At 34.5% G+C, this 13,453-nt stretch overlaps 1 protein-coding gene across 1 annotated transcript; it reads right to left on the reverse strand.

Moving 5' to 3' along the window:
• Positions 1-237: 237 nt before the first annotated feature.
• LOC141680083 (uncharacterized) lies at positions 238-3,634 on the reverse strand. Its single transcript, XM_074486403.1, has 5 exons — positions 2,977-3,634; positions 2,745-2,805; positions 2,091-2,637; positions 1,228-1,623; positions 238-486 (listed from the first exon to the last, which is right to left on the reverse strand). The coding sequence occupies exons 1-5, from the start codon at positions 3,632-3,634 to the stop codon at positions 238-240; spliced, it is 1,911 nt and encodes a 636-aa protein (XP_074342504.1).
• Positions 3,635-13,453: the final 9,819 nt, after the last annotated feature.

A 13,453-nucleotide genomic window follows, 5' to 3' on the forward strand; every position in this document is an offset into this window, starting at 1 on the left:
AAGCACACAAAAATATGAAGGATTACTAGAACATTCATCATACTTCAGGATTGATTAATCAAGAAACTTTTATTGATATTGGAGATGATTAATATAATATAAGTACAATAGATAAAAATAGTCCTAACTCCTAAAAGCTAGAATCTACTCCTTCTCCGCCTTCTTTGCATCCTCCCTCTAAATCACTCGACAATGAAAAATGCGTGACACAGAGACTGTAGGAGAAATAATATTCTCTTACAGTTCTAAGGTTGCACGACGGCGTTGCTCCGCCTCCTCAACTCGGAAATGTTCTTCAAAATGGGTTTCCATAGTGAAGAACTGCAACTCGAGCTGATCATCCCATGAGAGATGATCAAATACTGATTGTGGAAAGTCAGAGGGCCGATACACCTGGCTGCTTATTTGGACGCGAAGTCCAAAAGGGTCAAAGTAAAGCTTCCCATCAACAGGATCACTGATGGGAAATAGGCACCATTGTTGCATCTGTAAAGTTCAAATTGAGCCTTTTGTTTTTGTGTTTGAAGAGAAGAAGATTGGGAGTTTTGGTTGCAGAGAGGATTTATGTTTTCTGTAATTTGTGTGGTATCTAAGAGATAGAAAACGTGATTTTAGTTAAACAAGACTTGGGAAACTAAAGTGACACTATTAATCAGCATGTAATTATGAAGACAACATACATAATATTACGCATATCTAGGAAAGTAAAAAAAAAAGTCTCTTTATTTTTCTACTATTCCCAAGTATAAACGGATACTGATGACAAATTTATAATGATTACCCTATGGAGAATAAATCAAAATATGCATCAATTAAAATCACGAAAGAAATAATGTTATCGTCCTTTTTAAGAAAAATTAGGTCTTGTCCATAACAAGCTGAGATAAGATTTGCAATCCAAAATCAAGAATTTTTATCATGATTCTCCCCCTCAGCATTTGCATTGACGAATTTAGTAGCAAAATCAAGAATCTCGTCAGCATTGATCAATCAGTCAAAAATTGACAAATCATTAGTAATTTAACTACAACATTAGTTCCATGCGAAGCTCCCCCTGTAATAGTGTTGTCAGTTCCTGATTGAATAGATTTATGTTGATCCCCCTCAACTTGTGCATTATCACAAACTTGATTCAAGATCATCAGGATTTGCCTTCTCTCCTGATTTAAGCTTTTCGTCCACAAGTACAACCTTTTCATGAGTGCATTATTTCCAACTTTTATCTACTGATGCCTTGGTGACCAAACAAGTTTCAGGACCATTAGTATTTGCATAAAGTTTGGCTTCATAAATGTTTCCATGTCCGTAAGCTTTGAACATAATTTTCTTTGTTATCTTATGAACTACTTCATAGTGAGTATCATTGAACACAACATAGAAACCTATTTCGGTAATTTGACTGATGCTCAACAGATTGTGCTTCAGTCCATCTACCATAACTACATTTGAGATGATGAAATTTCCAATGATTATATTGCCATATCCCAGTGGTTTTCCTATATTGCCATCAACACAGGAAACCATTGGTCCAGCCTTCTCCTCATTTTCTGACAACATGGATTTAGTTCCAGTCATATGTTCGGAACAACCACTGTCCAAGACAATCACATTTTTCTTTTTTCCCTATAATCAGAAATATAGAGATCAGTTAGAATTTTTAAGAACCCATACTTGTTGGGTCCTTTTGGACATCTTATTTATTTTTGCAGTAGAAGAATTCTTGTCAGGAATTGCTCCATCAGGATTTGTCTTGATAATTTTAACTCTATAAGATGTATGCACATTCAATTTAGCAGTTCTATTTAAAACATCAATTTTATTGAATTTAGGTAAAGGACCTTAATTGTTGTGATACAGATTATGATAATCTTTACAAGTGTAAATAGAATGTCAGCTGCTACCACAATGAGAACAAGGGTTCTGTGGTTTGTAAAATGCTGATTTACCACGAATATTAGACTCAGGAATCTTAGTGACTTTCTTTTTAGGTTTGCTTCAATCAATAGCAATATGATTAGTATTTCCACAGTTAAAACAAGCTTTCCTAGGAGCATCATGAATGTACTTATAATTGCTTTCCTTATTTATACCTTGTTTATCATTTCTACATCTCTTAGACCTAGATGCGGAGTCCTAGCAGTTACCTCACAAATTTTCTCATCTAACTGGATTTTATAAAGAAGTCCTATATTTTTTCTTCTCTTTTCTTTTATTTTAGGCTCTTCTTTCTTTTTATCGGAGACTCTAGGTTCGGCTTTCTTTTTATCAGGATTTTTAGAGGTAGAACCAACTTCATAAACAGACTTCACTCCATTTTCATCAATTCTTACAAACTTAACAAGAGTAGTGTTATTAATAGCCTTATTGATATTTCTATCAGTAAATTTATTATAGCCTATACATTCTTTCCAATTCTTATCACTGACAAAACTATGAACTTTTCTTCCTGAAGTCATCCATGTTTTAAACACCTCTCTTTCTTTCTCAAGAACTTTCTCTAGCCTGGCATATTTGATGTTTATCTGAGTTTCATTATGTTGGGCCATTTTACATGTTTTTTCATTCTCATACATGCATACTAACTTAGCATCTAAGAAATCATTTATTTCTCTAAGCTTCTTATTATCAACAATCAAACTATCACATTCAATAGTTTTATTTTTAAAAGTGACATACAGAGAGTATAAGAAAGTTTTCAATTCAGAAACATTATTAGTATCAACAAGGAATACAACTGAAGATACCTTATCAGTTCCTGAAGCATCCTCTCCATGAGTGCATAGCATTCATCATCATTGTCAGTTCCTGTTGAGTCCATACAGTCCTTATTGGAGTTTGTTGTGACCAAAGCTTTTCCAGTTGATTTGGGGCACTCAGTAGCCAGATGTCCCCTTTCATTGCAGTTGTAACAAGTGACCTTGGTCTTTTTAAACTTCCTTCCCTTGGTGTACTATCCATCATTCTTTCTTAACTTGCCTTTGCCATCTCCAGAGAACTTTCTGTTAAAACCACCTTTCCTTTGTGGTTTTTCAAACCTCATCTTTCTAAAGCCTTTAACAAGCATTACAGCCATTTCAACAACTTGAGGATCATCCAGTTCAATCTCAGAATCCTCATCAGTGTCCGAATCTGATGATTCATCAGTATCTGACTCTTCCATTATGTTCCTTCTTCTTGACCTCTCACTTATCTTTTCCTTGCCTTTATTAGTGTCAGCAGTAAGAGCCACAACCTTTATCTTCTGACCCTTCTTATTTTTCCTTTGCTGGATTTCCAAATCATGAGTTTTTAGCATCCCATAAACTTCATCCAGGGTCTGTAAATCAAGATCATCATGATGCCTGATTATTGAGGCTTGTGTATCCCAATCTTCTGGGAAAGCTCTCAGAAATTTGGTGTTTGAGTCTCCTCTATCATACTCTTTTGCAACCAATGATAGATCATTCAGTAGTGTCAGAAATCTATCATAAATGTCAGTAATTGACTCATCGGCCTTGGCATCATATTGCTCATATTCTTGCACAAGAACAACTATTTTATTCTTCTTTATTGCCATTGTACCTTGGCACTGTGTCTTCAAGGCATCCCATATTTCTTTTGCAGTTTTGTAGGAAATCACCATGTTGGACACCATATTGTCCAAACTATTGTGCAGAATATTCCTGACTTTTACATCCTTAAGCATTGAAGCCTTCTAAGGTTCTAACCACTTTGATTTTTCTTTACTGACATAGTGTTCAGGAACATCTGGGGTCATAGCCACAGTTTTCATAGGATAAGGAGGTCATGTTTTGATGATATTTATATATGCATCATCAATAGCTTCGAGGAACATCAACATCTTTACTCTCCATGTAGAGTAATCATCTTTCTTCAGGATGGAAATTTTCATGCTTTCATACTTACTTCCATACATCTTGACCTTTCAAATTAATAGTTAATTTGACCGCTCTGATACCACTTGTTGCCCTATAAAGTAATTTTTTAAAGGGGTTGGATACAATTACTAAACAAATCGATGTATTACAAAAGTAAAGTAAGCACAGATGGATCAAATAACAGTTTATATTGATCTTTAATAAATTGTTACAAATCTCTCTCAAGAACAATATTCTTAAGAGCTTCTAGATTATACGAATACTCGAATTCTGCTTCTCTCTTCTATTATGATAACCTATTCTGTGTTTATATACCACACACCTACAATCAATCTCTATCAATTACAAGATATGTTATAGTATAACTCTTATACTTTCTACACATATCTAAATCAACTACGATCCTATAAATCAACACCTTCTGGTTTATCTCGCAACTCTGACTTGTCATTCAAGTCATTCTCAACGGATAAACTGATCAACAGATATATACTGTAGTTTCAACGGATATTCATATATAAGTATCAACGAATGACTGAATAGATTGTCAATGGATAATAATGAAGCTTCCAACGGATAATCTTATCCTGACGGTTGATCATATCCTGATTATTAGACAGATCCTGATTCTTGACTTAGCCAATTCTAAACAGAAAGAGTCGTCAGGTTGTGAAGTCAGTCAAGATCTGTCTGACAGTCAGGATTTGTCAAGCGTCAGGATCTGATGCAGTTAGGATATGACTGGATAACTTATAGCTACAGGACAAATCAAAATCTGCTGATTTATAAGATCATAGTTGTTGGTTTAGATATGTATAGAAACTAGATAATTTATATTACAACATATCTTGTAATTGATAGGGATTGATTGTGTAGCTATGTGATATATAAACATAAAATAGGTTATCACTTTGTGGTGTGCTTTACTCGAGTATTATTCATAATCTAGAAGCTCTTAAGAAAATTGTTCTTAAGAGAGTTCTGTAACAGTTTATTAAATATCAATATAAATTGTTATTTTGATTCATATGTTCTTTACTATCATTACTTTACTTTTGTGATAAATCGATTTATTGGTTAATTGTATCCAACCACCTTAAACAATTAACCTTACTGGGAAACACTGCGCCTAATAACTAGCAATTACCTTAACACATTATTTTGAATTGTAAATGACTCTATAATTATGCACAAAAATCAGTCTCAATTATATTGAATTAAATAAAATATCGATTAAGAGAAATAATTATACAAAATCACAAAATACTCAAAGTCAGTATTGATCCTATCAGGATTTGATTACCTCATCAGGATTTCATCATGTCAGGATTTGACATACCTTGTCAGGATTTGATTATCCATGTCAGGATTTGATTATCCATGTCAGGATTTGATTATCCATGTCAGGATTTGATTATCCATGTCAGGATTTGACTCACCTTGTCAGGACATGGTGTGTCAGAATTGACTTGTACAATCAGGATTTGACATATCATTTCTTATCATAGCTGATCATTCCAAGTTCATGTATGAGCTTTGCAAATGTTGCTTATGGTAATGGCTTGGTGAAGATGTTAGCTACTTGTTGATCAGTTAGAACAAAGTGAAGCTCAATTGTTCCTTCCATGACATACTGATGTGTTTTGTGAGAGAGTGTTGTACCAGATTTCCTATCATAGCTACTGCACTTTGATTGTAACGGTAGATAGGGATCTTTGAGTAGGACAATCCATAGTCCAAAAGTTGATTTCTCATCCAAAGATTCTGAGCACAGCAGCTGTCTGGAACAATATATTCAGCTTCAGCTGTAGATGTAAAATGGATTTCTGTTTCTTGCTTTTCCATGTAACAAGTCTTCCACCCAAATATTGACAACAACCTGAGGTACTCTTTCTGTCAATTTTGCAACCTAAAAAATCAACATTTGAAAAGCCTATCAGACTAAAATATGATTCTCTTGTATACCATAAACCAAGAGATTGAGTCCCCTTTAAATATCTCAGAATTCTTTTCACAACAACCAAAAGAGATTCTCTAGGTTTGGCATGATCTTGCACAAAAATAAGTTGCATACATAATATCTGGTCTACTAGCAGTTAGATACAATAATGATCTAATCTTACCTCTATAAGCAGTGATATCAACCTCATTACCTTGATCAGGATCTAATGTAGTAGCAGTGGCCATTGGAGTTATAGTTGTAGTACTACCTGTATTTTGAATCTAGTCAATAGATTCTTTGTATACTTAGACTAATTAATGAAAATTCCCTCATCAGTATGTGTGACTTGTAGTCCAAGAAAGTAACTCAGTTCCCCCATCATATGTATTTAATACCTTGACTTCATAAGATCAGAAAATTTCTTACACGACTTGTTATTAGTAAACCCAAAAATTATGTCATCAACATATATTTGCACCAAAAGCAGATCATTACCCTTATTAATGTAAAAAGGTTTTGTCAATTGTACATCTTTTGAAACCAATTTCAATTAGAAATTTTGCAAGTGTTTCATACCAGGCCCTTGGTGCTTGTTTGAGTCCATATAAAGCTTTATCAAGTCTATACAAATGATTTGGAAATCTTGGATAAATGAAGCCAGGTGGTTGCTCAATATATACTTCTTTTAACTCTCCATTCATAAAAGCACTCTTGACATCCATCTGAAAGACCTTGAATTTCTTGTGTGCAGCATATGCTAAGAAAATCTTGATAGCTTCCAGTCTTGCCACAGGAGCAAATTTTTCATCATAATCAATGCCCTCTTATTGTGAATAACCCTTTACAAGTCTAGCTTTGTTCCTGATCATAGTGCCATCTGAATCTGTCTTATTTCTGAAACCCACTTTATGCCAACTATTAATTTGTTCTTTGGCCTTGGAACAAGCTTCCTTACTTCATTCCTTTCAAATTTATTGAACTCTTCTTGCATTGCTTGAATCCAATCTATATCTTTGAGTGCATCCTCTACTTTCTTTGGCTCCTCTTTAGAAAGAAAGTTGTGATAGAGACATTCATGCTCAATTACACTCCTTGTCTGAACACCGACATCAGGATCTCCAATGATAAGATCAGGTGTGTGATATTTTGTCCATTTGACAGCTCTTGGAAGTTCAATCCCATTTATTGATGCTCCCCCTGAATTGGATATATCATTTTCATGTAAAGCTCCCCATGTATCATGCTTTCATTTCCTGATTGAGAGGAACTTCTAGTTGTGGACTATTCACCAAATTGATCTTAATGCTTAGTTGAATCATCTCCTCCTGATGAACTACCATATGTTGGGTTTGAAGATTTTTCAGTTAATCCAGTATTTCCTAATTCATCAATATCATCAGGATCTGATTCACTAGAGTTATTACTATCTGTATGTTGATATTGCTCCCTCTCAACATGTGCATCTTCAATAATCAACCCTAGATCAGGATCAGTGTTGTCAGCAGGATTTGACTCATTGTCAGGATTTGACTCATCATCGGGATATGATGAGTCAACAGGATTTCGATCATTTCCTGACTTGAGCTTTTTGTTTGCATATACAAGTTCTTCATGTGTATCTTCTTCAATTCCAAGAATCTTTTTATCATCAAAGGAAATATGAATTGATTTAATAATTGTTCTAGTTCTCAGATTGAATACTTTGTAGGCTTTTGAGGATGGATCTCCAATAAAAACACCCTCATCAGCTTTTCTGTCAAATTTTCCAAGCATTTTATGATGTGTTCTCAGTACAAAGCATTTACATCCAAAAATGTGAAGATGCTTCAAGATTGGCTTCTTTTCCTTGATCATTTGATAAGAAGTTAGTCCATGTCTGTTAATAAGAGTCAAATTATGAGCATAACAGACAGTCTTGACAGCTTCATCCCAAAAGTATGTTGGTAGATTTGCTTCCACTAGCATTGTTCTTCGAGCTTCAATTAATGTCATGTTCTTCTATTTTAAAACACCATTTTGCTGAGGTGTTCCCGAAGCTGAGAATTATTGAGAGATTCCCTTATATCTGCATAATTCATCCATCTTACTATTCTTGAATTCGGTGCCATATCACTTTTGAGTAATTGTACTTTATATTTGGAGCCATTCTCAATTAATCTCAGATGATCCAAAAGAACATTTGGAGTTCCATCTTTCTTGTGCAAAAAAAATACCCACGTAAATCTGGTATACTCATCAACAACAACTAAGGTGTACCTCTTCTTATTAATTGACATGATATTAACAAGGCCAAAGAGATCCAGATGCAGCATTTGATATGGCTTTTGATGGATGATTCTGACTTGCTCTTGAAAGAGGTTCTTATTTGCTTGGCTTGTTGACCTGCATCACACAAATCATCAGGAGAGTAGTACATATTTGGTAGACCTCTAACCAAATCCTTCTTCACCAACTCATTAAAATTATTGAAATTGAGATGAGAAAGCTTTTTATGCCAGTTCCAAATTTCATATACTGATGCTTTGCTTATCAGGAAAGTCTCAGGTCTCGGTATTTGCATAAAGTTTGGCTTCATATATGTTTCCATGTTTGTACCCTTTGAAAACAACTTCTTTGTTATTTTATGAATTACTTCACAGTGAGTGTCATAAAATACAACAGAATATCCTCTGTCAGTAATTTTATTGATACTCAATACATTATCCTTCAATCCTTCTACCAGAGCTACATCTTGAATGATGACATTTCCAATGATTATATTTCCATATCCCAGTGTTTTTCCTATATTACCATCAAACATAGGAAACCATTGGGCCATCCTTCCCCTCATATTCTAACAACATGGATTTATATCCAGTCATATGTGCAGAGCAACCAATGTCCAGTACTAGCACACTCTTTTTATTTCCCTGCAATCAATAATATGAAGATAAATTAGAATTCTTAAGAACCCGTACTTGTTAGGTCCTTTTTGACATCTTATGTTTATTTGCAGTATAAGACTTTCTGTCAGGATTTGGTCCATCAAGATTTGTTCTATCAGGATTCGATCCATCAGGATTTGTGCTGTCAGTTTAACTCTATAAGATGCAAGATCATTCAATTTGGTAGATTTAGCAAATATAGCAATTTTATTGAACTTGGGAAAAGGATCATAATTGTTATGGTACAGACTATGATACTCCTTACAAGTATAAAGGGAATGCCAAATACTACCAGAGTGTAAACAAGGGTTCTATGGTTTATAAAATATTGATCTACCACTAATATTAGACTCAGGAATAATTGTAGCTTTCTTTTTATTTTTCTTACAATCAATAGCAATATGATTAGTATTCCCAAAGTTAAAACAAGCTTTCCTAGGAGCATCGGGAATGTATTTATAATTACTTGCTTTATTAATACCCTGTTTCCATTATTACCTCTGCTTGCACTGGATTTGTGAGGCCTAGCAGTTACTTCACAAATTTTATTTTCTAGTTGATTTTTCGAGAGAAGACCTATGTTTTTACTTTTCTTTTTCTTAACTCTAAATTTAACTTTCTTTTTATCAGGAACTGTAGAGGTAGATCCTACTTCATATATAGACTTTACTCCATTTTTATCAGTACTGACAAACTTAGATGGTGTAGTGTTAGTAATCATTTTATTAATGTTTTTTCAGTGAATTTATTGTGACCTAAGCACTTTTTCCAGTTTTTGTCATTTATAAAGTTGTGAACCTTTCTTCCTGAAGTCATCCAAGTCTTAAGCACTTCTCTTTCCCTTTCCAGTACTTCTTCTAGCATGGCATATTTAATGTGAATATGAGTTTCATTAAGTATAGCCTTTTCACATGCTTTTTCATTTTTTTGCATACATATTAACTCAGCTTCTAAGTGATTATTTCTCTTTTTAAGTTCTTTATTGTCATAAATTAAACTACCAGTTTCAATTGACTTATTCTTAAAGCTAGCATGCATAAAATACAAGAATTTTTTCAACTCAGATAAGCTATCAGTTTTAATAGGAAAAATAGTCATTTGTACCTTATCAGTGGAAGACACATCATTTCCATGAGTGGCCATTAGTGCATAGCCTTCATCATAACTATCAGGTCCTGATGTGTCCATCCAGTCTTTGTTTGAGCTTGAGGTGAACAGTGTTTTTATAGTTGACTTAAGACATTCAGTAGCCAAATGTCCCCTTTCATTGCAATTGTAGATAGTCACCTTGGGCTTGTCAAACATCCTTCCCTTTGATACTGACCATCATTCTTTCTAAATTTCCCTTTACCATCACCAGAGTACTTCTTGTTAAAGCCACCTTCTCTCTATTACTTTCCAAACTTCATCCTCCTGAAGCCTTTCACCAATATTGCAGCCATTTGTATAACTTGATCATCCAGTTCAATCTCAGAATCCTCATCAGTATATGTGTTAGATTCTGATGACTCATCTATATCTGACTCCTCAACCATGTTCCTTCTTCTTGAACCCTCACTAGCCCTTTCCTTGTCTTTAATGGGTCTCAACTTTAAGAGCAACAACCTTCATTTTCTGACCTTTCTCGTTCTTCCTTTGTTGAATCTCTAAATCATGGGTTTTCAGCATCCCATAGATTTCATCCAGTGTCAACATATCAAGATCATACTGATACCTGATAATGGATGCATGTGTATCCCATTCTTCAGAAGAGCTTTAAGAAACTTGGTGTTTGAATCCTCCTTGTCAGACTCCTTTCCAACCAAAGATAAATCATTTAACAGTGTCAGGAATCTGTCATAGATGTCAGTAATGGCTTCATCAGATTTGACATCAAACTGTTCATACTCTTGCACAAGAACAACCCTTCTATTCTTCTTGATTGCCATTGTTCCTTGACACTGAGTTTCCAAAGCATCCCATATAGGTTTGGCAATCTTGCAGGAAATCACCTTGTTTGACATTATATTGTCCAAATTGTTGTGAAGAATATTCATGACCTTAGCATCCTTAAGCATTGCAGCTTTCTCAAGTTTTGACCAATTAAATTTTTCTTTCCTGATGTAGTGCTTAGGAACTTCTGGTGTCATGGCCGCAACCTTTTGGGGATAAGGAGGTTCACTATGGATTATATCAACATAGGCATCATCAATGGCTTTAAGAAACATTAACATCTTGACTCTCCATGTGGAGTAGTCATCCTTCTTCAGGATTGGAATTTTCTTCTCTCATACTTACTTCTAGACATCTTGATCTTTTCTAATTATCAGTCAATTAGCCTGCTCCAATACCACTTGTTACACAGTGAATGATAATTGTTTAAGGGGGATTGGATACAATTATTAAATTAATCGATTATCAAATAAGTAAAGTAAGAACAAAATGGATCAAATAACAGTTTATTAAATCTCTTATAAACTGTTACATAACTCTCTCAAGAAAATAATATTCTTAAGAGCTTCTAGGTTACAAATGATACTCGAGTGATTCACCAAATGTGGTAACCAATTATGTGTTTATGTAATACACAACAACTAAATCAATCTCTATCAATTACAAGATATGTTATAATATATTTTATCTAGTTTCTATACATATATAATTAACAACTGCGATCTTATAGGTTGGGAACCGACTATATCAAACTCCACAAATGCTGGGACTATATCAATCAACAGATTATGACATATCCTGCAGCACAATCATATCCTAACAGTCTGTATGATGTAATTCCTGACTGCATGCAGATCCCGACAACTAGTCAAATCCTGACGCTAGCAGATCCCGATCCCAGCAAATTTTAATTTCTGACTTAGACATTTTCCAACACTCTATGATATCATACCCAAATCTCTTGCCATTTAAGAACCCTAACTGATGAGAGAATTATGTAGTAATAAGATTTCGTGTGCAAATGGTTAAAATTTGGAAAGTTTTATAACCCATTAGCTTAAAGACTTTATTATTGATATAAATGTCAGGCTATCGTATTGCTAAATAATTGCTCATCGGGTTTGTAAAAATGGCTACATCACTAAACAATCTTGAAGAAGAAACTCAAAACTAGAACCAGGATCAAAACTAAGATACCCCTTTAATGAATCAACTTCTCCAACTTCTACAACAACAAACCACTGCATTTTCTCAACAAGAACCCCCAACACCAAGAACTGGAAATATCAAAAAAAATTCCAATATGTTCATCCTCCAGAGTTTATAGGATTATCAGACCCAATTAAAGCACAGTCCTGGCTGAGAGAAATGGAGAAAGCCTTTGAATTAGCTGAGGTTAAAGATGAAAAGAAGACGAAGTATGTGAGTTATTACCTTAAGGATGAAGAAAGCTTTTGGTGGGAGTCTACCAAAGCGCTGCAGGAAGAGGAAGTTATATCCTGGCAGAAGTTCATGGAATTGTTTTTAAAAAAGTACCTACCAAGATATATGCAAGACCAGTTGGAGTAAAGATTTCTGGAGTTGAGACAGGAGAATATGTCGGTATTTGAGTACGCGGTTAAGTTTTTTGAATTGGAAAGGTTTTTTTCAGAATATGTAAACACAGAAGCCAAGAAGGGAAGAAGATTTCAACAAGGACTTAAATCATGGATTCGGAGTTAAGTGGCTCTTCTTGAGTTACGAACGTATACTATGGTTGTACAGAAAGCAATGATTGTGGAAGCAGAAAAAGAAGCAACTAAAAGAGAAAATGAGGAGAATTAAAGGAAAATAGAAGATTCAGATCAAGATCATGGAAGTTCAAAGTTCAGATGAAGGTTTGGAAAGAATGTTGGAAATTAGAGTCAGAATTTCCAGAAGTTTAAGCCAGGAAATGGAAATCAAAAGAACCGCTTTCAGAGATCAGGTCAACTAGTGAAAGACAATAGATCTCCGATTCAGGAGTGCAAGGTTTGTGAAAAGAGACACCCCAGGAAATACAACAAGTTAAATGTTACTTGTTTTAAGTGCAATCAGAAAGGCCACTATTCATCTGAATGTACCGCTATCACGGGAAAATCAGAAATGACTTGTTTTAAATGCAGAAAAGTTGGTCACATGGCGAGGAACTGTAGGGAATCTATTCTGAAGGCCAATGTTCTTAGGATTGCTAGACCACCGCCCCCATCAGCACAACCAATTCAACCAAGGGCTTGATATTTAATATAATAATGAAAGATGTTATCCAGGACGCGGATGTGGTAGCAGGTACGCTTGCTATAAATTATGTAGAGGCTAAAGTGTTAATGGATTCTGGGGCTACTAGATCTTTTATATTTGAAAATTTTAAAGATAGATTAAACTGTGCTACATATTCCTTAGAATCTAGTTTGATTATTGAAGTAGCGAATTAGGAAAGAGTTAATGTCAATAAGATTTGTCCCAATTGTGACGTTGTAATAGAAGGTTGTCATTTTTTTGCCAACTTAATACATTTTAAGTTAGGGGAATTTGATGTTATACTAGGGATGGATTGATTAGCTGACCATGATGTGCAGACTGAATATAAGAATAAAAAGGTGAAGTTAAAGTCCAAAGATGACACTGAAGTGATATTTAGAGGGAAGAAGCAAGATAGAAAATTTCTAACGATAATTCAAAAAAAATATTATTAAGAAAAGGATGTGAAGCTTATTTGGCTCATGTAAGACACTTTGAGAAGAAACCTCTTAAAATCG

The sequence above is a fragment of the Apium graveolens genome, chromosome 8 (assembly GCF_009905375.1).
Source record: "Apium graveolens cultivar Ventura chromosome 8, ASM990537v1, whole genome shotgun sequence".
NCBI lineage: Eukaryota > Viridiplantae > Streptophyta > Magnoliopsida > Apiales > Apiaceae > Apium > Apium graveolens.

Coding starts and splice junctions, on each gene's coding strand:
- LOC141680083 (XM_074486403.1), bottom strand. CDS start 3,634: ATGGTGTCCAACATGGTGATTTCCTACAAAACTGCAAAAGAAATATGG. Junction 2,806..2,976: donor GTTCTCTGGAGATGGCAAAG/GCAAGTTAAGAA, acceptor TGGACTCAACAG/GAACTGACAATGATGATGAA. Junction 487..1,227: donor GTTTGGTCACCAAGGCATCA/GTAGATAAAAGT, acceptor TGAACTTTACAG/ATGCAACAATGGTGCCTATT.